This window comes from Clytia hemisphaerica, unplaced genomic scaffold, assembly GCF_902728285.1.
Source record: "Clytia hemisphaerica strain Z4C2 unplaced genomic scaffold, Clytia hemisphaerica genome assembly, whole genome shotgun sequence".
Lineage (NCBI taxonomy): Eukaryota > Metazoa > Cnidaria > Hydrozoa > Leptothecata > Clytiidae > Clytia > Clytia hemisphaerica.
The window spans coordinates 105,556-132,203 of record NW_027103853.1 but is presented as its reverse complement, the minus strand read 5'-3'; the positions used below and the strand labels follow the sequence as shown (position 1 = coordinate 132,203).

The following is a 26,648-nucleotide window of genomic DNA, read 5'->3' as shown; positions in this document are numbered from 1 at the left end:
GACAAGTGACGAGAAATGATTTTTAAATGGTGTCGAATAATGTTCTTGTGTGAAATATGTTGAAAAACTTTTAAGATAAAAGTTACCTATACTCAAACAAAGGAAAAACTCTGTTTTTTAATGAATAATTTAAAAAAAAATTATTTAGATTTCAAATTCATCGACCGAAATTCAACGATAGTTTGAAATATTATTAAGCTGATCGGTTTAAGAAAAGTTATCGAGGCAACTGCTTGGTCTTGATTACTCAAACTGTGTTCTATTTATAAACTCTTGTCTCGATGGTCTAACTGTTTTGAAAAGCCATCTGGGAGGTGGCTTAGCTCTTGGAAAGAAAATTCAAAGTATTAATTTGTCAATCTAGTTATCCAATTTCCTTTATTTTGACGGTGTTGTAAAGCTTTTTATTAATCTAATACCGTTATTTTGTGTTCTTTTTTTTTTACAGATTTTAAACCTAGACAGGTAATACTTGAAGGCAACGGCAATATGTTGCTATTCTATTATTAATAAAGGCGTTAGCTTGAGCGCTACGTATCGCAAGCATGGAAAAACATTCTCTGTTAGAAGGTAAGAAGACGTTCGCTTTCGTTTTTCGGGGCTTTTAACGTAATTTTCCAAATTGATTTTCAGAAACTTTTTTTGAAATTACCAAAGTTAGGGGAAATAGGTTATTTTCCTTTTTTATTGGTAGGAAGAATTAAGCCCCTTTGGCTTAGGTAACTCCGATGTGACATGTGTTAACCTTTTCAACAAATGGTTCTTTTTTGTTATAAGGTAAACAACATAATTTACAACAGCAAGGACATCAAACAACCACCGGTGCAACACCAGGACCTTGCAATCAATCACATGACCATGATGAAGATAAGTTACTGAACAAGAGAAGAAAATCAGAAGAAAGAAAATTGAAAGCTGTATTAGAGAGGCTCGAAAATGATAAGGTTTCGTCTACTTCTTAGATTCTTAAAACTATTAATAACTTTGAGCGTTAATTTAAATTTCAGTGGAAAAGACTTCGTATCTACAATTTTGCTGAGTTTATTTTGATTAGAGTGAAAGTTAATTGTCTTGACAACCGAAAACACTGGTTATTTTGGGATAAAACACACAATCACTGAGTATAGTGTTAAGGAGGCCTTCAGCAGAACTTCAATTCACGTAAAATTTTCCAATTCACACATTCACGCAATTTTTTAAAAGTTTTCACGTATTCACGCAAGTGAAAAAGCCCATTCACGCGTTCATGCAAACCTCTGGGGGTCGTTGAGGTCGACTTGTGAAGTCGATTTTAAATCTGCAAGGTTTTCACCATAGCATAGGTGATAGGGTTTGACGCTGTGACGGTATTTCCCTTTTCAATGTCGGCGTTTCCTGGTTTGAAAAGAAAACCACGGTATTTCATTTTTAGCAAGTTTTATATTCATTGTTTACGGTATAGCAAGAAAAATGTGTCGCGGCCCCTGAACGGCCCTCCAATAAAAACATACGACAAATGCTTTTTCAAACTGGCGACAAAACATAAGATCTTAGGAGAACGTTTTACGCTAATCCACGCCCTAGTTCGACCTTTCTTACTCTTTCAACAGTACTTTGAGAAGTTCACGTAATCTTAGATTTATAGAATGCTATTAATCACTGTTTTTCTCAATTATTTTTAGAACTTGGTTGAATTCGAGCTTTCCGAAAATTTGGAAGAACTTTCAACAAAACTTCACTCACTGTTACAGCAAATCTACAAGACTAATCTGGTAAGACCTTTGACACCTTTACATCACTTTACCTACGTCATTCAAAAACCACGTTATCTATCTGTTTACCCGTTTTACAAAAACCCCTTCCTCCATAAATTTTCTTGATTATATTGGCTGGTCCCCTACTTAACCGCATTTTATTTATGTTTGATAAGAAGAGAGAACTCAACTGTTTATCTTCCTGTCTAGGTTGAGATCGATAAAAAAAGGAAACAAAATTTTCAAATTTAAGCTTAAAAAACTTCTTTTTGAGGACAGTGAAAACCTCATCTATTTGTGGAGATTTTTTAATTTTTCAAAAAAATTAAATTTCTCAATTTCACACTGTCCGCCTTCTCCCCCTCCTTAGATCCGCCCGAAGCTTTCATATTATTTTATCACACACAACAGCTCAAACGCACTTTACTCTTCTGACAATAGACCAATAGCCGGGATCGACATTGCTCAAAATTCTACCATCTCAGGCGGATTTCTGTCTCAGCGAAGTGTAAAAAAGAAATCCCGGTCTCGAAAGTCATCAATATTTTTAACAAATCTGGTCTTGATTTGATTGATCTGATCTTCCATCCGAAACGATAAACTTTATTTTGATTTCTGACTGGGTCAAAGTTTGAATCGGTTTATCTCAAAAACTAAAAGTTCGCTCAGATTCCAGTCGAAAGTACATGAAATTTTACATTGAAAACAGGGCTGTATATTTCTCTCGTCTAGAAATAAACTCAAATAAATAAGTAGATACTCGGGTATTTCCCTTCTGTATTTTATGATTTTCTTAGATTTTTCCTATGATTTCGATTTTCAGATTCAATCGTACACGTTTTTCCAGAACCCAGTATTGGGTGATTATTCGTCATTTCGAAATGGTAAAATCGATAATGAAATCAAAATCATGCCTTCACTTATGCAAAAATGGTATGTGGAATCCTTTTTAGACCCTGTGTCACAGACTTTGGGATCCCTCCCTTACTTGAAAAAGTGGCTGAAAATTCGTTTCCGAACAGAAACCATTAAAATTTCATCCATATTGGGGTGACACTTTCTAAATAAAAATTTAGGTCTTTCCAACCTTTCTTGGGTCAAATTTGTAAAATCATATAATGTCAAAATTTCTGCTACAATAGTTTTTATGATTTTCCTCGGAAAATACATGTTTTTTTGGTAAATTACCTTGAGAGTGACATAAAATATTTTACTTAGCTTTCCTTTCGGAATTAAAGGAAGTGCCCCAAGAATTGTTTGATAAATAATTCACCCCAAAATATGAACTTATCTTCAAGTTTGTGGAAGCGAGTGAAGGGAGCATTATATTGAAGGGTCTTTTCGAACGACACCGGGACGGGTAGTTGCATTATAAATGCAAAATCTTCTTCATTCGGAATGCTTGATATAGGTGTAAGATAGAGTATGAGCGAGGTTCACACCCAATTAAGATAAAGCTTTCTGTACTTATAAAAATAAAACGAAAGCAAGCAAGCAATAACTATCCTAGTTTTGCGGCGTGGTGTCAAGTTATATAAGCACTGAAAATCCAAACCCTGAACTAAAATACATCACGTGAAATGAGTGTCTAAAACTTCACATTCATTTTGAATGATTGATATATTATTGATTGACGCACTACTCCAGATTGATGTTCTGAACCCTGAATCAACCATTCATCATTCAAAGAAAATTGAAGGAAGTTCAGTAGAAGAGAGAGGAAAGTTTCTTCCTTCGTTGTCCGTCATAATCAATATTCCTAGTTCATAATATCAGACACATCTGTAACAGTAAGATATGTGTCGGTCTTTCCTTATCATCTATCCCATCTGTGCTAAATCCGTCGACAAGAATAGTAACCACACTTCACGTAGCCAAAATACAGAATGATATGTGGCCTCTCTAAGGTACCGTCTACACTTGATGATATTGCTCTGTTCACACGTTCACACTTTTTTTTGAGAAACACGATATGAATTAAAAAATTTAAGAAAGCAGTTTGCTATATCTAATATCAAGTTAGCTAATTTGGGTGTGAATTTTTATAACCCGTCGAATAAAATTTTTTGATTTTTGATAAGTTAGGGTCGAAAAGAATTTTGTTGTTTGTTTCTTTTTCCTTTATCGTATGAATAGTTATTGCATTGCAGTGTTGATAGAGAAGTGCAAATTTCTTAGAAGTTCGATTTCCATCTTATGTTTTGGTCATGCAAGAGTTTTTTTATTTCGTGGCTATACAACCTTAAACATGTCAGTGGTTTTATGTTTTTTTTTTAGTCCCATGGCTAAACAAAGAGAGTGCAATGATGTAACATCATCTTTTTGAAAAGGGGGAATAACCAAAACTTGGTGAAAAACTCAAAACGCACCAGAGTCTGAGACTTGGTTGAGCTTGTATTAACTCTTCACTAAAATTTTTTTTATTCACTTACTTTACTTGCACATTTTTTATAAGAACAAACTATATAACAGAACATATAGCTTCGATGCCCAAAATATTAAGAACAACTTGAGAACATTATAAGACTTTGCGGACTTAAAACACCCGATTTCTTAGGAAAATAGACAAAAAATACTCACAAAATGGTGAGAATAAGAACATGTTAAGAACATTTTCAGGCCTGAAACAAAAAGTAAAGAACATTAAAGGCTTCCAAAATTTTTGAATGTTCTTATAAAAAAGATTTCAGATATTTGATGCTAAACTTTAAAACTTAGTTGGGTATAACTTGCAAATGAGAAGCGATAAGATGATAGGGTCTGCTGGATTTTTGAGTATGGCACTAGATAAACTACCCATGTGTCTTGGAGAGGGTTTTATCCAGTGAATGCGCTTACATTAACATGCTTGACAAGAAGGAAATACTTTGCATATTGTACAAGCCAACGTCAATGTTTCGTAACGTCATCGAGATTAAGAAAAAAAGCTGACCAAGCATATTATGATTACTATGTCTATAGAATTGACGTTATTTTGTCATATGGTGTACTTTGCAAGTAGAAGGGAAATATTTCTCTCGAGAGTTGTTGTCAAACATAAGTGGTCGGTGTGGTTTTCTTTTAAAAATTGATTGTCGTCCAAGATTCAGTTGATTGTTTTATAATTAATCGATTCTGTTTAGAATGTTCTAACGTTCCATTTATTATTCTTGATTATTTTATGGCTTAAAGAAATGGGGACAAAAATTTTCATATATTTTGAGGGGAAAATGATATTGTTTGAAGATTTTTTCCCCTCCCTTTCTATTTTTTTGTATTCGACAAAATACAGTTATGGATGTTTCCTACTGGTCCAAAACATACATTTTCTTAATTCCCTTTTTTTCTCGAATCCTTATTTTCATGTTTTCACCCCAATTTCAACATTTATATCGTTTTTTTTTGCGATATATTTCAATGCTTTATAAGGACCACAAAAATAGAAAGCTATTCATTTTCTCATCTAATAAGGATTTGAGATAGATATGGACAGCCTGTCCTCTCCTCTATGAGAAATTACACAAATTTTAGTGTGTCATTTTCTCATATGGATGTTTGGACAAAGTATTTTTTGACTTTTCTGACTTTCTTGATGAATTTGGCCCTAATAAATTTCCTACACTGTATCTTTTCCTTTGTGTTCATTGGATCCAAGATGAATTCTGTTTTTAATTTCAATCTACACTCAATCTTTTTGTGGCGAAGTTACCAGTGAGCTTTTGTTGGAGGAGGAATAAAGGTTTTTCTGCTAAAGTTTTGAAGCATAATGTTTACATTTACTGTTAGCTTTGGATTAGCTGTTCCTAAGCGGTTAATTTATAGATTGGGCTGTCAACTTACAATGATCAGACACAGATATTTCTAAACTTATTAGCTTTGAATTGGAAAGAAATCTGGTATTGACTTCAATAAGTTCAAGGAACCTGATTAGTTTAGGCACAGAATGGAAGAAAGAATCCTACTAGAAAAGGTATGATAATTTCAAACCGTATTTGGATTGTAAACATTTTGAATCTGACAACCTACTTGGTAAAAAAGGTGATACGGGAGTGTCGTATTTTTTATAAAATTACTGAACAACGTGCAAAGTTCCCCATTATTTTCTGGTCTGTAAAAAATAACACTTTGGAGATTAAAAACTCGCTAATAAGAGGAGAAAATTTGCAAAAATAAGTTAAGTTTATTCCTTTGGAATTTGGTTTGGAAGCACTTTTATCAATTTTCTTTGAAAACATTTTTCAAAATGATAATATCAAATGACATTATCTGCATAACACTTGACGTCAACTTTGCGGTGTTATGTACATATTATGTAATATAATCTTATGATAATATGGTATAATAAGAAGGTTAACTTAGCTTAATAATTGGTATTTGTAAGCAATAAACTGGCTAACATACTCGTCACCTTTATGTTGCAATGGAATTCCTCAAGAAGGCTATTGGGACAAAAATTCAACAAGATTTATTTATTGAGACAAATACTTGATCCTTTTATTTTTCAACTGTTACTTACTTACAGTGTAATTCCAAAAATACCAAAAGGGGTTATTTCTTGGATTACAGAAAGCAAAATATTGCTCGAATTTGGCGAAGTCGTTTTTACTGGGGGAGAGCCAATGTTCTTGAACTATTTTTCCTATATAACACAAAAATTATTGATTTTATTATTTATTTTAACAACTATAATGTAAACATAGTCGAAACACAGTCAAAACATTGCAGAGTAGGAAAGAACTTAATAGCTCAGCAGATATGCATTGACTTGCTTTTAATGGATATTTTATTCTAGTATTTGTTATGCTTTTGAGCTTGCATACAAGCAATCATATGAAATCACCTAGGAGATAGCAAGCTTTACTAATTATTCACTCTATTTTGGCTCAATGTATAAATGCACATTATATATGAAAGAAAAATCATCTCATAACAGCGACTTGTTAGAAAGATATTGGTCCATCAATGAATCGTTTCAGTATAACTGTGATATTCGCTGTGCTAGAATAACTTTCCTTTTTTTGCAGGGAAGTGGGAATGAAGTGGAAAGTATTTCAGTGTAGTGTTCAAGTGAAGTTATGAAATTCATGCTCCGAAACAACAGTTTTATTTACAGATTTGGTTAGCTTGAAGGCTACAAACTCTTCTATTATCTTATTTAGCATAAAATTCTGCAAATCTGATGAATTCCTAGTAGCTATCGCAAGTTCGTTCCAAATTTTGATGTTACTACAGTACATTGCCACTAAAGGAAAATATTTTTCCCTGGGGAAGACACATTAAACCTTAGTGTAGCATATTCAACTTGGGGCAGGGAGTGTTTAATGAGAAATCTCGACCATCTCTTGAGCGGAAAAAACAGGCCACAGGCGGTTTATATACACGTTTTTTTTTTTTTTATAATACCAAAGTAAATAAGAACTAAAGGCTAAGTTAAGAACCTTTTTGAGCCTTTGTGGACTCTAAAATACCCTTGGGAAAAAGATCTTTCGAAGGTTTAATAAATTTTGGATGATTTTATAAAAAAAACTTGTACCAAGGAAATTGAAAGTTTTTCTAAACAAAGAAGCAACAAAACCACTCTGACCACAGTCAGAAATAATAATTATCAAAGATTCCCTCGCTCATGCAAGAGCCCTTAGCCCTCAATCATTGATTTTCCAATCAAGGTCTGGGAAGTCTGGAGAGAAGTCAAATCTGACTACTCTAGTTCCATCATCAAGAGTAGAGAGCAACAATCGAAGTATTTCACGATTCTGAGTTTTGACTTATTCTTTTTGCAGGTGCACAAATAACAACAACGAACAGAATAACAAAACACATTCACCACAACAAAGAAACGAAATCACTAGTTTGGAATTTGACGACGAGTTTCGAACCATCTTCTCTTTAGTCCCTGATACTGATTTCAAGGGAGGTAAGTCTCAAACTCTATTATCAATATCCGTTATATAATTTGTGTGGAATAATGTGTTCGTTGAATAACCATTAAAAGAGTGCTCATTACTCTTCGTAGAGCAAATTCAATAAAGTTATATTTCAAAAATCACAATGTAAAATACATATCTACCTCGTGTCGTAACCACAACTTTATAGAGTATAGACCGTGGAAACAGTCTACAGAAAAATATTTTAATCGGATTTTAAAAGTGGTACCCTAATGGTAGTACTACTCGATAGCGGTGTAAATGCCGCTAGATCTACTTTTCCTTAAAGGGGAACTAAACATTTTTTGAGGTCATGCTTTTTTTGTCTCCAAGAACTACACAACACAGTATAACTTCGAAAAAATATAATTTCCACTCTCAATGTCTTTTCTATTTTGTATAAAACCTTCTTTAAAAAACGTATAAATTGTTTAAAATAAACTCCCACTATACCCATGTTTGTGACGTCATATCGTTCATATTTTCTATGAATTTTCTGTATGTTCATCAACTTTAAAGCTTGATATTTCGTGAACAAGAAATAATAGGAAGATAGTAAAATCATTTTTGATTTCAGGAAGGATTCAGTTTTACGTAGACTAAATTTGGGGTTTTCAGCTTATTCCAATAAAAAGTTCAATTTTTTCAATCGACTCTAAAATCATATTCACTCACTTGTTTTCGAAAGTTCCAAACATAGTTTTACTCCACTCCACTCAAAATGGCTTTTTTAATGAATTCTGTCTCTTGGTTAAACCATTTGTGGATAAAAAGTTATGGCTACACTAAAAAGTTAAAGGTTCTCTATCAACTAAAAGTAAGAGCTTTTCCAATTACTTTCTGAACGTATTTACGTCAAACAGATGGCTCGACCTATTCCCCTAACAAAATATGCATTGCTTTAAAAAGATTAGATTTTCTGTAAACATAAAGAGCTATATCTTTTGATGGAGAAGTTTTTAGGGAAAAATATTTTCAGAGGTATTCCTTGGAAGTATGTGATGTGATTTAGGTATTTTCAAAAAAATGTTTAGTTCCCCTTGATGATGTACCCCTATTTTTGACGATAGTTTTAAACACTGGAATGGTTTTTTAACACACCGGTACCACACCGATTAAAGATGGTGGATATAGCTTGGTTTAGGGTTTAAAAATGTCAGTGGTCGTAACCAGCTGAGGAGGTGTATTTGATCTTTACTTATGGACCTCTCTGGGAATCAATTACCTTAGCAATATTTTGAAAACGAGGCAAACATTGCTCGTGATGTAATTTATGAAAAGGTTTATCGTGGATAACTTTTAAGGTTGTCTCGCTTAAAATGTGTTAATTTCACCATAATTATTATAAGTGGTAAAACATTTAAGGCTTAAGTACTTCTTGAGCTATAAAAAAGATGGATGGAGATGTACTTTTTATTTGTTTTGTGTAATTGCAAATTGTTGAATTTCCTGAAATTTTGGTTGTTTTTGATTTGATTGTCTAATTGCTCAACTTTTATCGGTCAATTATCTGAATTCGTTTGAAAGCCTGGCAAAGATGACCCTTTTGTGCTGAATCGTATGTTTTTTATCAATTTGATTAAGGATGGCTTCAGCAAAAGGGTCTGAACGTCAGAAGAAACCTCGCACAGTTTTCCGTACCTGTCCATTACTTGGACGTGATGTTTTATCGAGTAGCATCCAAAAAAACCCGGGTGTTTGCAACTTTTATCGTTAACCATACTTACGGTCAAACATTCCAAAATTTGCTCAACAATCAAATAAAAACGCAAATTAGATATAAACCAAGCTGGCCATAAATGATGTCAAACACCCGGCTCTTTTTGGGTGCATCCGTATAAAACATTACGCTGTGAATACCACGAATTCTTTAGATCTTTCCATCCGTCAATAAGGAAAACCTGGATTATTATCTCAGGACGAATAGCCGGTTATCATTGTATTAATAAATTACATAAACATGTCCCCTGATAATTATCCTTGAATTCTCTTCGTTCAGGGAATTAGAAAGTAATTCTAACAATATGCATTACCAGCATATTCCATAATGTAATGCCGTCTAATGCTAATTGACATTGAACTAATTAACATAATAAAAAATAATAACTGATTTCTGTTATAACCTATGACCATTAGTTAGTTACAATAGTAGGATAATATCTTTTTAGTGCAAATTTTACACACACTATAGTATTGATCGTTTTGACAGAATTTTAGAGTAAGTGGGAGGAGATTTTGTGTCTGGTGTTTGAATGGTGTAAATGTAGATGGATGACATCTGCTTCAAGAATTTATCTGCATTATCTATCAACTCTTTCTAGCAAAATATTTCTTAGCTGCAAAATATTTATATAGTCTTGGTCATAGCTTTGATGGTTTGATTTATTCCGTACCAAAATATAGAAGTTCCGTTTTTCAGAAAGTTTTCAACCCCCGGAATAACATGGATATTCAGGCTGTAAACTTTTTTCTATATTTTGATGTTTCTAGTTTACCGCCTAGTCTTCCTAAATTGATTTGTATTCCAATATGAGAAGGCAACGCATTTGTTAGTTACTTTGTTAATTCAAATATTGCATGAAGATAAGAAATTGCCGACCCTCGGTTTATAAGCATCTAGCAGAATATATAGCAGAAATAGCAGAAATATCAAAATAAGAAAATAATTTACAGAATCTGGAATCTGAGTTTGGATGATAATCGGTTCTAAATACCAGCCTTGACTCTCAATCATTTAAGGGTCCCAGTGAGATACGACTATCATTCCAGCCCATTTGGATGTCAAGTTGTCACTTTGGAGCTTAAGCATGGTCCGGCAGCCAAAACATACCTTTAGAATTATCAGCCCTGAAGACTGGGAGCAATTTTCTCGGCAGGAGAATATGAACTCTCTCTACCGGCTCTCGTAACAATTTCAAATAAAAATAAAAAAACGAATTTTTACTTTAAGTTCGCCTCACATCATAATTACATTTTTTGAAGGGACAATTCTAGGGGTAACCTCGATAAAACTTCTGTTAGACTTTGAATTTTTTTTTTTTCAGAAAGAAGACGTTCCATTTCATCTTCCGTGGTTTCATGTTGTAAAGCACGAAAATCAAGCAACCCTAAAGGTATATTAAGAAAACAGTTGTTCAGTACAATAGAATTTCTTTGTTTAGGGTGGGGCGGGACGTTGCCGGGGATGAGATGCTCTAGGGGTCTTTCAGGTAGTCTATTTGGCTGAAGTGAAAAAAATTATGGAGAAGTTTTATTTTGTCACTATTTCTAAAGTGCAATGAGCCTCGGGGATGAGGAAAAAGATCGAGAGATGAGGAAAAAAGATCGAGAGATTAGGAAGAAAGATAGAGAAATTTTGTTTTTCAAATCCAAAAGATAATTAAGGGGTCCTGTAATCATAGTTTTAACGCAATAGGGTTATCTTGAAGATTTTATTCGTTAGTTTATCTTATCTAATCCATCGGTTTTATATTATTAACAGTTAAAATTATTTTTTGCACTTCTTTATTTTTAGTTATTAGTTGGCCCCTGAGTGATGATAAAAGTTCTGAAAATATCGGTTTTGTCTTTGTAAGTATATGCTTATATCTCCGTTTCCACAACCATCAAAAATCTGCAAAAATATGATTACATAGCTTCAGCCCCCCCCCTTACTTTTTTTTTGGGGGGGGGGGCTAAGAAATTATTTGGCCTTTAAAGAATCTGGGGGCTAAAATTACCAAAATATTTGGGGGAACCTAGATTGTTGGGAGAAGCCTAGATGATCTGAGTGAGACTCTGGGGGCTGTTCAGCTAATTTCAAAAGAGATCTTATCTTACTATTAAAGTAAAATTTAGTTTTCATTTATCAGTATTGTACACGTTTTTTTTTATTAGAACACCTAAAATTTGGCCTGGATGTGCTTATTTTTTTAGCAATTTTCAGCCTAAAATGTTCTTAAATGCGTTCTTAATTTTTCAGACTACTCTAAATCGACAATATGATACAAAATAAAGAGCACTTAAATTTGGCAAAATTTGGACAATATTTGACTCTCGACTTTTGAAGATCCACCCCTAAATTCGGTTAAAACTGCTTAAAAAGACGAAACAATTGTAGTTTCTCGTCATTTTTTTCCAAACTGAGGCTGGGCATGTTCTTAAGATGTTCTTAATTTTTCGACGAATTTCAGCCTATATGTTCTTATAAACTAGGTTCTAATTAAAAAAAAACGTGTACTCGCATATATTTTTTTATTGACATCTCTCTACGGGGGGCGGGAGAACAATGTTGTTTTTTTTTTTTTTTTTGGGGGGGGGGGCTGAAGTGTTATGGGACCTAGCACAATTTGGGGGGGCAATTGTTGGGGGAACCTTACTTTGTTGGGGGTAGCTAGAAACCTGGCCGAAGCTATGTATTTTGAACGGGCAATCTTCGACCACCGTGTATGCTATCGCAGTCTCTCTCTCACCTGCTCTCACATTTTTCAATTTTTATGTCCAATTTTTTGGATTTTAACTTTTATTAACTATACCTCCTCTGCAAGTAAACTTCAAAATTCTCAGTTTGGAATTCATAATGTTATTTGGAATCAACAGTGAATTTAATTTAGAATATTGTAATATTGTAAAGCGTGGATCCTTTATAGATAGGCTAATATATCTGTTGAAAATGGTCTCGAAACAGTTATTATTCCCTGTATTCTAAAACGATAGCTTAAAGAAATGGAGGAAAAAAACCATAGAGAATTCTTCCTTTTTTAAATCTTTTTTTTTATGAAAAATATTTTCTCATAAAAACAAACTGTGTCTCTACTGATCTGGGTTTTAGAGTCTATCCTTATATCCAGCATAGTCATATAATTTTCTTGCTTTTTTGATATATCAAGCTGAAACTAAAAAAAAAGGGTAAAAAACTTTAGATGATTCGAAGTGGGTTGTATTTTTTCACACTTTCTCAATTAAATTCTCAAAGCTTAAATTATTCTGGGGATGTCTTAAAAACTTGGAATACTATTAACTTTCATATAGAATTTCATCTGAAATAGAAATGAAATGATAAAAAATTTTGAAAAGAAAATAAGCCTTGAGCCTGTTAAATTTTGATAATATAGTTCACTTATACAAAACACATATTTTCTTTTAACGCTATGAATCTTCCATACAAAGTACAATTATTATAATTGTGAAGAAAATTGATCAATCTTTTTCTTCAGATGTAGAAAATGGGTGGTCGAAGTATCTAAAGTATAATCTTGTTCGTTAGGTTTACTTCTATTCTTTATTTGAGATTATTTTCTTTCTAATTTTCTTTTTCAGCTCTTATTGAAACCTAGCTCTACAACACTACTTCCAGCCCTCGAAAAAATCACTGTAAATGTAAGTCAAAATATTTTTATTTGTTTTGGTCATTGAGTTTAAAGCCCCGAAGGGGCTAGAGTAACAACTTTTGAATGGGAAATGAACCTACTTAATTTCCCATCCAGAACGCCCGCGCATGGTTTTTACACAACGCCGGATTGAAAGTAAAATGTATCGCTATATTTCAAAAAATGCAGTCCCCAAAAACAAAGGATCCGCTAGATACAATCTGTCGTCATGATTGCGGCGCGTTCTAGGCGCGTTCTGGATGGGAAATAAATGGCTTTTTCTTTCACTTTTTCTTGCCTGAGAAAGGTTAGAGATTCTACTCTAGCCTCAAGGGTTTTGGTTAGCAAAAAAGTTTAAGGCTATGATTTTTGGTAGTGAAAGAACCGATGAGATATCTCTTACTTTAGTGCATTAAATATATTGCGCAAAGTTACCGGGAATTTGGTTGATTCGAATCTAGATATTTCTTTAATCAGAAATTCATTCTTTCCCAGTAATTTTCTTCATTTTCCTATAGTCATGTTTAGCGTTTGAATGTCTTTTTTTATCAAAAAAAAAAAAAAAAGAAAAAAAATTTGTAGTTTTCTTGATTTCATACCAATATATATCAACATAATGTAAATAAGTGAAACAGTCTATAAACCAATATTGTTTTGTTCAAATACAGAACAAAAAAAATCGCTATATTTTTTTCATGTATCACTCTATCAAGAATCTCCTCTATCTATCCTTCAAGATTTATTTTCATATCGTTTTTTTTCTTTATCTATCAATTGATTGTATAAACACAGAAGGAAACCCTTGTACAAGTTTATGTTTTGCGCTGTTTTACTCCGAGAATTTTTTGCTCACTACTGTACCCATGTTTAAATTGTGTTTCTTCTTTCTTCTTCTATAAAAGCTAACGAAAGGATATCGACGAATTATGACCGAAATATCGAATCAACAACGGCTTCTACTACTTAGCGATTTAGGTATTTCATTCATTATATCCATATATCCAATCCTTATCGGACATTGGGCTGTTCCATTAAATTTCCACACATGGGGGGGGGGGGGGACGAACCTTTTTAAGACAAAAAAAGATTCTTAGAATTTGTGTGGATACCCCCTGGAAAATGGCAAAAGAAGCCCTGGAAAAATTCTTTTCATACCTTAAAAGTAAGGGTGGACGAACTGAAATGAGTCTTTTACCCCTGGAAATTTTAGAATAAACTGTTACCTCCTGGAAAAATGAAAAAAGTACTCTTTTAGACCCCTTCGTACTCTTGGGTACCTAATAGCCGTCCCCCCCGCTAATTAATTTTTCGAAAATTTTCCACCCAGGACATTCTTATTTCAACCCCCCCCGCTTATTAATTTTTGGGGAAATATTTTTGAAAGTTCCCTTTTTTGTCCCAATTCTGCTGTATTAGTCTCCTTTTCAAAAAATTTCCACCCAGGACATTTTTATTCCAACCCCCCGCTTATTAAGTTTTGAGATTTTTTCCAACCCCCCCCCCCCGCTTATTCCAACCCCCCCCCCCCCCGGCTATTGGGTACCCGAGAGTAATCCGATTATCTCATGGAAAAGTTCCTTCACCCCCCTCTATGGATTTGAAATGGAATGGCCCATTTTATACCAGGCCCTGTTTGGCTCTATCGTATTTTTTCTGAACGAACAAATGTAGATGATATTTTCACCATCTAAAAATGCTCGGCAACCCTCTACTTATTTCGCGAGATTAAGAATTTGTGAAACTTTCTGGATTTATTTTCGCGAATTAACTTTTTTCATATATTTTGTCTGGATTAGATTTCCACAATTCAGTTGAAAATGACCTTGAAACGAAAATATTATCACCAATAGCAAATTTGTAGGTTATTTTAAGTATATTTTCTTTTCTAAGGTTCGTTGTTTACGAAGGACATCGCCGAGTTGTCAAGACGCATTATCAATAAGGTATACTTTTAGATGCAATTATTTTGAAATGGAATTGATTCACCTGTCGTGGTGTCATTCATTCCGTCTTCTAACATTACCTTAAGGGAATTAATTTTTGGAGAGGGGCAAAAATTGTAAAAACTTATTTTTGCGAATGGCTACCTGGTAAATCGGTTCTTTTTCCTTTTTCGTGCTTTGATTAGGAGTTAAAATTCATTTTAGCAAAGCAGAAAAAAAATTAGATTTGGTAAAATCTGATTTTAGCGAGATATAATTTGTCAATATTCGCCAAATTCGTCAAAAAATTGTTCTGCCAAAATTAGTCCCCTCAACGGTTTATTTCATTTGCATTCGTTCCATTTCATTTCAGTTGACCAAAACACTGAACGCAGAATCGGGGATGGTATTACTGATTAACAAGAATAGTGATGAACTTTATACCGAGGTATGAATAATATCATACATTTTTACACGTTTACCTCCATATTATAGTGTGTTTTATACAATCTATAAGTTACAGTGCTTTTCTTTGGGAGTACACTTTTTGGACCTACCCCGGTGGAGGTCCTATAAATTAACCTCTGTTCGTTCGTTCGTTCGTTCGTCCGTTCGTTACTAGCTTTTCTCGGGATTGGCTCATTAGTTTTTCCTAATTTTTGGCACAAAGATGCAAAATGGTAATGCCCAAAATGTGACGGAGCCCGATTTTCGAAAAAAATTCATTTCCGGCCGAAAATGCCGGAAATATGCCGGAAAAACTGTTTTTTTGGCATTTTCTCGAGATTTTATCATTAGTTTTTTCTGATTTTTTGCTCAAAGATGCGTATTAACAATGCCCAAAACATGGCGGAGTCCGATTTTTAAGAAAAAAATTTTTCCGGCGGAAAATGCATGAAATATGCCGGAAATCGCCGTTTTCCTAGATTTTCATTGGAGTTTTTCCTTATAATTGGTTGTTTTTTCATTCAAAAACATTATTAATAGCAATTCCCACCATCAAGCATGTTTCAATTTTCAATTTAATTGATTTTTGAAGCCGGAACTATTTTAAAAGTGGAAAAAGTCGCCGGAACAACTAGTTTTTTCGCCGGAAGAGTTTTTCTTGAATTTTCGAGCTATATTTTTTGAAATTTTTGCACACTGAACAGACGCTAAAATGTGACGGAGCCCGATTTTCGAAAAACATTTTTTTCCGGCCGAAAATGCCGGAAATATGCCGGAAAAACCGGTTTTTTGACATTTTCTCGAATTTTTATTTTTATTTTTTTCTGATTTTTTGCAGAAAGATGCGTATTCGCAATGCTCAAAACATGGCCGAGTTCGATTTTTGAGACAAAATTTTTTCCGTTTGAAAATTCCGGAAATCGCCGTTTTTGCATAATGGATTTTTTTCCTTTAAATCTATGTTTTTTTCACAAAAACATTATTGATAACAATGCTCACCATCAAGCATGATTCAATTGTCAATAAAACTGATTTTTGCGACCAGAACTTTCTATCTATTTTTTCCCTACAACCCTTCCCTCTCCCCCTACCATCAATCAATGATGAATTTCTTGCGTTATGCATTTTCGCTAAACGCTATGTTTTCTGACTGATTTTTTTCATTTTTCTTTTCGCATTGCTATCTAACTTTCAGGTAGGTCCAATCAGCATCTAGCTTGTTTTTATAAGAACAAACTATATAAGAACATGAGGCTCTAATGGCCAAAATGTTAAGAACAACTTAAGAACATTTTAAGGCTTTACGGACTCTAAAACAGCCAATTTCTTAAGAAAATGGACAAAAATACATAAAAAATGAGGAAAATAAGAACATGTTAAGAACATTTTTAGGCTTGAAACTGAACAAGTTAAGAACATCCGAAGGCTTCAAAAATCTTATACGTTCTAATAAAAAAACGTGTAGTAATACATAGCAGGGAGTGAGAAATTACATCGACTACTCACTTATTTAAGAGCTGTTGCAGCTTTTGATTTGTTTTTCACTTTCCCTTTTCTTTAGGCATTTGGTGACAAACTGCTTGGTAAAGAATATCGGATGGAGGTACGTGTTCGCCGCTTTCATATAAACTAAATATCTCTTTTTAAAATTTCTTATCAGCAGCCTTAGAAGATACCTTTTTTGCATTTGATAGTAAGAGGGATCTCACATAAATCTTTTACTCTGCTATGGAAATCTTGTTTTGGAAAATTGTACGAATTCTGCGTTTCAAATTTCCATTAACATTTTTATTGATCCGATATTTTATCTACTCTCTCTTTCAGCTATGTAATAGTGGATTTTTATTTCTATACTCCCAATCAAAAGTACAATCACTGCTAATTACAAAGGTATCAGATTTTCTTTAATTTTTTAATTTTCTCCCTTCTTTTCAAACATGAAAAATAAAAATAACTTAACTTTAAAATTTGAAACCCATCAGTGTTTTTCATCGAAATTCCCTCTTCGTATTTCACGCCTTCCATGAAAAAGAGCTGTTTTCAGAATCAACCAATCGAACCCACCTAAAAGGCAAGAATTTTTGGCAGAATAAAAATTTGGTGGTTTTGGCCAAAATGCGCCAAATTAAGTTCCCGCTAAATTAAATTTCCTCATAATTTTTTTTTGTTCATCCTCTCAATTTTACTCCCTTAAGGTATATCGATGTTTCGTTTATAAATAAGGGTTGGAAAAATCAGAAAATCTCAGCCTCAGAAAATCTCAGGAAGAAAGGGGAGTAAATCAACTTTTTGAAATCTGGTCAAATTAGTCCCGATAAGGGTCGGAAAAAAACAAAAATTTTCCTAATTTGTGTTTTTTTATTCCCGCTAAAGGTAGGTTCGAAAGTCGGGTGGTTCGTACCCGTCAGCTCAGTACCCCTATTCCCCCTGTAAAAAAATTCAAACCCTGTAGAAGAAAGAATCCATTCAGCGCTACGAACATTGGGGTGTTCGTTCTATAATTATGAATCTCATTGATTTTTTTAACTCATACGTATTTCTTTTCAGGACTCTCCGATCGACAAAGATTTACAAAAATTAAAAGAAGTAGCATCAGTTGGTACGTTTCTTATTCACCAAGTACAGTTCTGAAATTCATAAACTATTTATTTTTGAATTGACTTTGCATCCCCTTTTTGTCGCCAAATTTCTTGACTTGAATTTCTATATTTTTTTAAATGGCTCAGAAAATAACGACAATAAAAAATCTTAAAGCCAGATTGACATTATGTTTTCCGAGGTCTGAATCGCTGCTTCAAATACTCTGAGCTTGCATAAAGATTGCAGTTAAATTCAACCAATCATCAAAACAAAAGATAGCGCATGACGTAGCTTATTGTTCGATTCAACACTTCGATGTCTTCACTTTAATATAACATTTTAATAACTAGAGAGTTTACAATGTTTTGACTGCAAAGTTTCGATTAAGAATTGGAATGAATTGTCTGCGTTTTTAATGAATCTGTATAATGTTTTTGCAGAATAAGCAAACAGACTCATGAATAGATATACTGGCTAGATTATCAGTCTCATCTTTTTATAAACCTTTTCCTAGACATCAACATCGAACAATTACTTGTGGTACCAGCCTATTCTGAAGTTGGCGATGACGTCATAGCCTTGTTTTGCTTGTTCAACAAAATCGGTGCTAAAACTGGGTGAGAATTTCCTTTTCCAATAAAGCTTTAGGGGATTGTATACGTTTATCGTGCGTTAGTATAATCCGTTCGCAATATTACGTCGAAGTTTCTTTGTAAGATAACTCTAGTGGTAAATACTTGAATGAATGCGCATACACGGAGGGGCGTATCTCCTTCGTAGTTCTTTTTGAAAATCCTCAAACCAAACTCAAAAGACGACAAAATACTTTCTATGGAAAAAAATATTGATGTGTTGAATCTGGTATAGACAATAGGGTATTAGGGACCAAACGTGCCATCGTTCAAATTATTTCTGCTATTCGACCAATTTTATATATTTTTTACTATAGCTTCACCAAACTCGACGAAGAACTCATGCAGATGGTGGTGAAAAATTGTCGACATATTGTTTGTAATGCTTTAGATTGGAAATCACAACTTATTATACAACGTCAAAACGAGGTTGGTTCATGAATTCACTGTTAAGTGTTTTGAGTCTTATTACCAACCTGTTAGTTCAGAGTGTGTTGACGCCATTAACGGTTACAAAAATTATTTTTAAGGAGGACAATTCTTAATAGATGATTTTCCTAACAATTGAGAAATTACCAAGCAAATTGATTGGTTGCCAGAGCTGCATAAGAGACTAAGACTGGTCAAGTACATGACCTTTTTTGACAATAATATCAAGGATGTTTAGATTTTTTCCTTGAAGTTTCAGTAAACAATTTCTCTTTCTGTTTTTTTTTTTAGAGTTTGTTAGAAATTTCGAAAACCTTATTTAGCCATCTAGGTAAGTTAAATCTCTTAACCATAGAAATTCAAATATCCTCGCAAATCCTTTTTAATTTTCAAGGAGGAGTTTTTAAGAACGTGGGTTATAAGTCATAACTCTATATCTTAAGTATTCGATTTGTCTTCTGAGCGTTCTCAATACTCTATAGAATTCATGATCAAGTCTACAACATTTATTTTCAATTGATCATAAGTTACTCCAAAAATCTTTTTGATCATCGATCCTTACCATGGTGTGACATATACTAAGGGTATACTACATTTTTCTAATCCACAGACGATGTGTCCATTTTACTGCACAAGATTATGGAGGAAGCACGCAACTTGACTAACGCTGAACGCTGTTCACTCTTTCTTGTCGATCACAATAGGGGAGAATTGATCGCTAAAGTTTTTGACGGCATCGAATCGGAGGTAAAATATGTGTTAACCACTCTTGAGTAAAAGTCTAGTTGTAGCATGTAGGTGCGTTCATCTTTGCACAATAGCTGTTACCTCACTGTATTTCAAGATTATATCCATCCCTGTCTCAATGACCCCTGTGAAATTTTGAAATCCACCGGGATAGTTTTGAAAAAAGTATAATTTCAGTAGGTTTAAAATTGAGATCTCACTGAGGTGAGCGAGATTTTCACCAGATCGAGAAGTTTTTCTCTTAAAGCATTTGCGGCTCTTTGTCCTAGAATTCTTTGGCATGTATTTTTTTCGATTTTGACGACCGGAATAAGATCATAAATTTCCAAATTTTGATCAGGTCAGAGAATTTCAATTGATTTTGCCGGGTTTACTCATTATCTCAGCGGGGCTTAAAATAAGGCCATTTTGGCTATATTCTTCACCGGGTCATTTACTGAAGCAATTCTGACCGGTTCACTGATACAGGGGTGTATATATTTAGATATCTTATACATTGAATTCCTTTTTCTGAAACTAATGAATTGTATTTTCACTTTTCAGAATTCTTCAGAAATACGTATCCCAATAACGAACGGTATTGCTGGTTACGTTGCTACGACAGGTACTTAAAATTATTTATTGTAAAACTTTCCGTAGCCCTTCTTACGGCTTAATGAAGTTGACACAAAATCAAAGTGCATATTATTGATATAGAGGGATACCTGAACATATTTCCCGTATATCAATTTCTCTTTTTCTTTCAGGCGAAACTTTGAATATCAAGGATGCTTACTCACACCCTCTCTTTTATAAAGAAGTCGACCAAAAAACTGGATTCAAAACTAGGTAAAAACTAACTTCGGATTCAAAAGTTATTTCTTCCTCAATTTTTAAAATTTTTCCAGAAATAATTAACCTGTTAGATTAATTTTCTTTAAAATATCTTTCCAACGGTGTACATAAAAAAGTGTGCTGAGAAAGATACAGTTTATACAAATTACCCAAAGTTGAATATTATATTCTCTTCTTTTTATTTCCAGGCATATTTTATGTTTTCCTATTCGCTCAGTATCTGGTGAGTTTCTTCTTTCATTTCATCCATTCAAAACTTTACTAAACCTTTAAGGTGAAATGGCCGGTAAACATTGCTTGTCTTTTCTATACAAATGATAAAGAATAAAAAAGAATTTATATCAAGGACTATTATTTGTAAGCTTCAAAATTCCAAATGGTAGAAAGTTTCCACCTAAATAATTTGTAAAACTTTGTAAACTAGTCCTCAAACGTAATTCTAAGGCGAATGGTGCTGATAATGTTTACTTCTATCTTTGGTTACAGAGCAAATTATCGGTGTAGCTCAACTATGTAACAAATTAAATGGGAATTGTTTTACGAAATTCGACGAAGAACGGACACTAGGATTTGCGATTTTTGTTGGTCTTTCGCTCGTACAGGTATGTAGTATGCTGGTGTTCAAAGTTTTGTAAACTCTCTATACTGACTTCATTCTACTATAGTTTGAACCCTCGGTACAGTTTTGAATTGTAGGGAGTGAGAAAATTATGACATCTTCCCAAAAGCCATAGCCATCTTAATCTCTTACTTTATTGAAGCACATGGATTGTGTAAAGGACATCATTTAAAGTATCAGGATATATCAGGAGATACCTTCATGATCATGTGCTTACACAACATTTCAAAACAATAGAAACTTTTCCCCCTCCCGAGCAGACTAGAGTCGTTTATAATGCATGTAATACATAGTATAGGTGTTTAATGATGATACGGTTATTGTTACGGGATTTAGTTTGTATAAAATTGACTAAAATTTGATAAATCCCTCCATTACTTTTTGCTTTATTTCTACTGAATTAGTAGTCTACCTTGCTAGACTACCTTCCGAGACGTACGAGCACAGTTTTTGAAAAATTATTTTGTTTAATTCTGCTTTGTCAGCATAGAGGTGCGTGCCTCCTTTCTATATCATAATAAAGAATATAACTTAAGGCTATACAATATTAAACGAGTATGATTTAATTGTCACCTTTATCATTTACTTGTCCAGAGTTTGCTTTACAAGAAAGCAACCGATGCCAAACAACGAAGCAAACTCGCCAACGAACTTATGCTTTATCATATGATGGTATGTTGTTACACAAATAGCTCTACACTAAAATTTTGTTCTTATTAAGTATATGAAAAGTGGTTTGAATATTTTCTATGAATTCTATGAATTCAATGTGTTATGAAGATGAATAGTTTCTCAATGAGTCCATCAGGTTCGGTCCAATGATCTGAGAACGTTGGAGAATAAATGTAGTCCACGAATCCTTTTTTATTTGCAAAGAAAAAATAACATCTAACTTAATACAATAGTGATCTGGGTTTTTACGCCAACTATGGTTACTCGTATATTTTTCATGATATTTTCATTTTCACTGCTTACCAGGTCTCACAAGAAGAAATTGACAGTTATGTGAAGGTTGCCATGCCAACGAAAGATTCTCTTCATCCGGATATGGATAAATTCAGTTTCATGCCAAGAATCTCTTTTGCTGAAACTGACAGCATAAAGGTATAATGATGATTAATTGATGACTTTTTACATTGGAGTCTCTTTAACTTGAATATCTCCTTAACTCGTACAAATTTGTGTTCTCCGTGCGGATTTGAGTTATGGAGACTCCATTGTATTAATATTATCCCATGACCCAGTCCATTCGACTTTCATTCAAATTAATCCCGTTAACCTAGATTTTTTCCTATATTTTAAAGTCTTTGCAACTTTACAAGGAGATGTATTGATAATTTTTTATCTATATTTGTAAGTCAGAGTCGATTTGCCAGTGTCTTGTAGAACTATCTTTTTGTCACCGTTTTTATTGATTTATAATTTACTCTCTTTCTCCAGGTTGTTTTGAGTATGTTCAATGATCTCAATGTCATCAAACGTTGGAAAGTTTCAGAATCAACATTAGTCAGGTATATGATCATTTCTAAGCTAAGCCCAAAGTTAAAGAGATGATCATATGGCCTAAGGTTTTTGGCCAACTAAAACCTTCCACATAAAGCAATTAAAATATCTAGTTTCTGTGCGGTTCTTAAGTTAAAATTCTATTATTTTCATGCTATTATTATTTTCATACCTATAACTTTACTTGATTATCAGGACTTTGGCACATAAACAGAGAAAAATAAGTCTTGTTAAGGACCATATAAGGATTTTTCTCAAATGATGGTAATCTCATTAAATTCTCATTCAATTACACCGAGTGCCACCATCGTGTCTGTAAACAGTTCCAATATCTACAGAGAATTCATTTCCGTAGAGAGTCTGTACTACGCAACGTTATACGTGAGGCAAAGCCCCTTTCTTTGAACATAAAATATGAGCAGGTTCTTTCTCTTTCTAGATTTATATTAACAGTTCGAAGAGGGTATCGTGACGTTCCATATCATAATTGGACGCATGCGTGGACTGTGGCTCATTTCTCATACACTTTATTGAAGAAAACAAACGCGTTGGACTACTTAAGTGATTTAGAGGTGTTTGTCCTTCTGGTCTCTTGTTTATGTCATGATATTGATCACAGAGGAACCAATAACTCTTTCCAAATATCATCGGTGAGTCCAATGGGTGAAATCCCACTTTATCAAACATACTGTATTTCGCAAAGAAGTAAATTTTGACATGTATGATTTTTTACATTTTTAGTTTTAATGGACATTATGTTTGATTCCGACGGTTGATATTTTTTAATAAAACTTGCCAAGAAAAAATATATATTTTGAAGAGGTACTCGTGTTATCTCTCTATTTCATTTTGTTCTAGTTTTACCGATCATGAATTTCACGGTATAAATCCCTTATCTTTCAGCAATCTGTGTTAGCTTCATTATACAGTTCAGCTGGTTCAGTGTTAGAACGTCACCATTTTGCACAAGCAATGTGTATCGTTCAAACGGAACACAACAACGTCTTTGAAAGCCTATCAAGCACTGTAAGTAAAGTGTTATCGTTATGGTCTATCAGCTTAAAGCCCTATCCATATTACGGTCAAATAAAAGTGGAAAAGTGGGACACTAAACACCGTTGTCTCATCAGAGATCTTTTATCCTACCAATATAGTTAAACTGAAAAAGAAAAAATGTCAACGGGGATAGAACATATATTTTTGAACAGGTTTCCACTTTAAAATCTATGGTTTACAGTAAAACTTCGTCACTTCTTAAAAAATCTTTGTCACAACTAATTTTCACTTTTCGCAGAGTAACTTTTCCTCTTTAAGGTAGTGATTTAACCATATCACTAGCTCAAATTTACTTGCGGCTATGTCTCTTTGCGTTTGATTTAAAAACATGGATGAACCGACTTTTCAGGATTACAAACGAGCTTTAGATTTGATGCAAAAGATGATCTTGGCCACTGATCTTGCCAACCATTTCAAGATTTCCAAACAGTTGGACGAACTCGCTTCAAGTAAGTGCACTATAAAAAGCCTTGGATTTAAACTGTATGTTTTTTTTTCTCGATAGAATTGTTGAACTGCAATAACTTTTTTGAACTTAACATTAACATCTGAATCTCAACAAAATTTATACTCAATCATATAGAGGGCGATTTTAAAATTTAACTTAAAAACGAACCTTTTAAGCAAGTACGATATGTTAGCCTTTCAGCGAATGCTTTTTCGAAAGAATATTTTGTTAGAGTCGTTGGATTAATTTCTAACAACTAACGGAGAACAAAAATCAAGTCTTTGATAAATCCATATCAAAACTTCTTGTTTGTTGTATTTTTTAGCTGGAATACAAAAAGACGAAGCAGCTCACCGTGAACTTTTGTTGTCATTATTCATGACGACTTCTGATTTGTCAGATCAAACGAAACCTTGGGAGAGTGCTGTTAAAGTTTCTGATTTGTTATACCAAGAATTCTTCTCACAAGGAGAAATGGTAATCATCTTCGTATGCATATTCTTTTTTTTCCAGCTGATTCAAGTCTGTACAAGAGAGCACTTGCTCTCGGAAACATACAATGAATGGAATGACTTCATGACGTTCTAAATCTACAGGCCTACCTACTAAGCGTACAGTGATTTCGATTTTTGTCTCGATTTTCTGAGAATTTTTGAAGACGCTGCCTTGTGACGTTAGCTTGAGAGCAGTGAGAAAAGTAAAACAAAGAAGATTTTTGGGAGAAAAGAAGCACAAAGATAGATGAAAATCAACCATGAGACAGTTTTGTGAATTCAGGAACTTGTTTGTTACACATGTAATGGAACATGTGTCTTACACGGAAGTAGATGTTGCAAGAAATTTTCCTTTTTTTTCTATTTTCCCACGCGCACTTTTGGCATTTCGAATTTTCGAAGATTTTTGATTTTCTTTCGAAAAATTTTTTGGAGTTAGTGGGACTGGGAGAAACCTGGGGCTTGAAGCAAAAATCGCTGCACGCTTGCTAGGCCTGTAGATGTAGAAGGACATTGATGATTTTCAATTTATTTATAAATTTATCTGATTAGGCTATTAGCCAGTGCCAAGAAATTGTTTGAAATTACGTTCGCGGTTTATCTTACAGGAAAAATCATTGGGCTATCAACCAGTTAAGATGATGGATAAAGATTTGGCAAGCATTCCAGATCTTCAATATTCCTTCCTCAATAATATCGCATATCCTATTTATGAGTAAGTTTATAGCCATCTGCATCTGGTGAAATATTATTATTATTATATTATTAGTAGAATGGGGGAATCACATCTTCAATCCAGTGAATTGAAAATGTAACCCTCTATTTTCTATTTATTGAAAATGTAACCCTCTTTTTCTTATTTTATATTTTAACTTAACAAAGCTGGTTGAAAAATAAAAGTGAAAAATGTTCGATAAATAGTGCTTCCATTACAAATAAAATTGAAACAGACTATATTCCACGGAGAAAGTAGAACACTTGATTTCGACTTTTGTCCTGTCGTGGAGGGTTTGAGTGATAGTCTTTGGCCAAACTATAATCAAAATATTTTGTTTGTTTGTTTTTAGGAAACTGTCCCACTTCTTTCCAGAAACCAATTGCATCTTGGGTAATATCAAAGAAAATCAAAAGCAATGGTCCAAAATTAAGGAGGGTTGATTATAGTTTATATTTATATCAAATATGTATCTTCAACTGTGTAGGTTTCTTTTATTTTTTGGAGCAATTAGTTTTGAAGTTAGCTTTGAGAAAAATGCCTAATACACGAGAAGACTCTCTCTGGAAGACATGTTTTTAAATGCGTTTAACAATCATCAAGCCTTGAAATATAATAACACCTCCTTCTCACAGTAGGGTTTTTTTAGCCAGTGGGGGTAAAAATAAAATATCAAAAATCGATTGGGATTGATATTCCCATGTTTTTATGACTGGGGATTCGAATTCCATTGTTTTCGAACCAGAAAATACAGTGGGGATAGAAAAACTAGCACAATATTTTGCAATGAGTATTTGCTTATCTGATTATTTTAAGATATTTTGGCCAATTTTTCCAGTGAGAAGGGGGTGTATAATAGTGACGATATGACAAAGTCGATTTTTTTTTCTCGAAACGTTCAAAAATCAAAGTCTGCGTCTGAGAGTGGTCTGTATTTCATCTGGCATTTTTTCGTGGACTGCGTACTACCCTTTCTCGGTCACGGTTGTTTGCGGTGGCAAGAATCAAAAATCAATTGTTAGAGTAAGGAAAGCACAGAATTTTGTTCTAAAACTATTTATAGGTGTTCTATGTATTTATACTTTTTTGCTTCCAATATATTATAACGACAAGAAATTATTTTTTAATATATTTTTGCCCTTTTATGTTTTGAAAATTTTCGTTTTACCAGCTAGCTAGCTCTTCCAGGGAAATGTAGATTATAATTTTCTATCCGAAAAAAAGTATTTTAAATTGTA

The 26,648-nt window shown here is 33.5% G+C and overlaps 1 protein-coding gene across 1 annotated transcript; it reads left to right on the top strand.

Annotated features, from left to right (window-relative positions):
* Nucleotides 1-448: 448 nt before the first annotated feature.
* LOC136808127 (cGMP-dependent 3',5'-cyclic phosphodiesterase-like) lies at nt 449-26,039 on the top strand. Its single transcript, XM_067064669.1, has 31 exons — nt 449-570; nt 778-944; nt 1,662-1,751; nt 2,557-2,666; nt 7,493-7,626; nt 10,681-10,749; nt 11,151-11,206; nt 12,935-12,994; nt 13,887-13,959; nt 14,875-14,927; nt 15,280-15,354; nt 16,915-16,956; nt 17,178-17,243; nt 17,901-17,952; nt 18,448-18,550; nt 18,883-18,994; nt 19,286-19,325; nt 19,605-19,741; nt 20,285-20,345; nt 20,488-20,569; nt 20,764-20,798; nt 21,062-21,177; nt 21,789-21,866; nt 22,173-22,298; nt 22,635-22,705; nt 23,137-23,347; nt 23,601-23,723; nt 24,103-24,202; nt 24,527-24,678; nt 25,304-25,410; nt 25,763-26,039. Exons 1-31 carry the CDS (start codon nt 546-548, stop codon nt 25,851-25,853), a joined length of 2,817 nt encoding a protein of 938 aa, XP_066920770.1. The 5' UTR covers nt 449-545; the 3' UTR covers nt 25,854-26,039.
* Nucleotides 26,040-26,648: the final 609 nt, after the last annotated feature.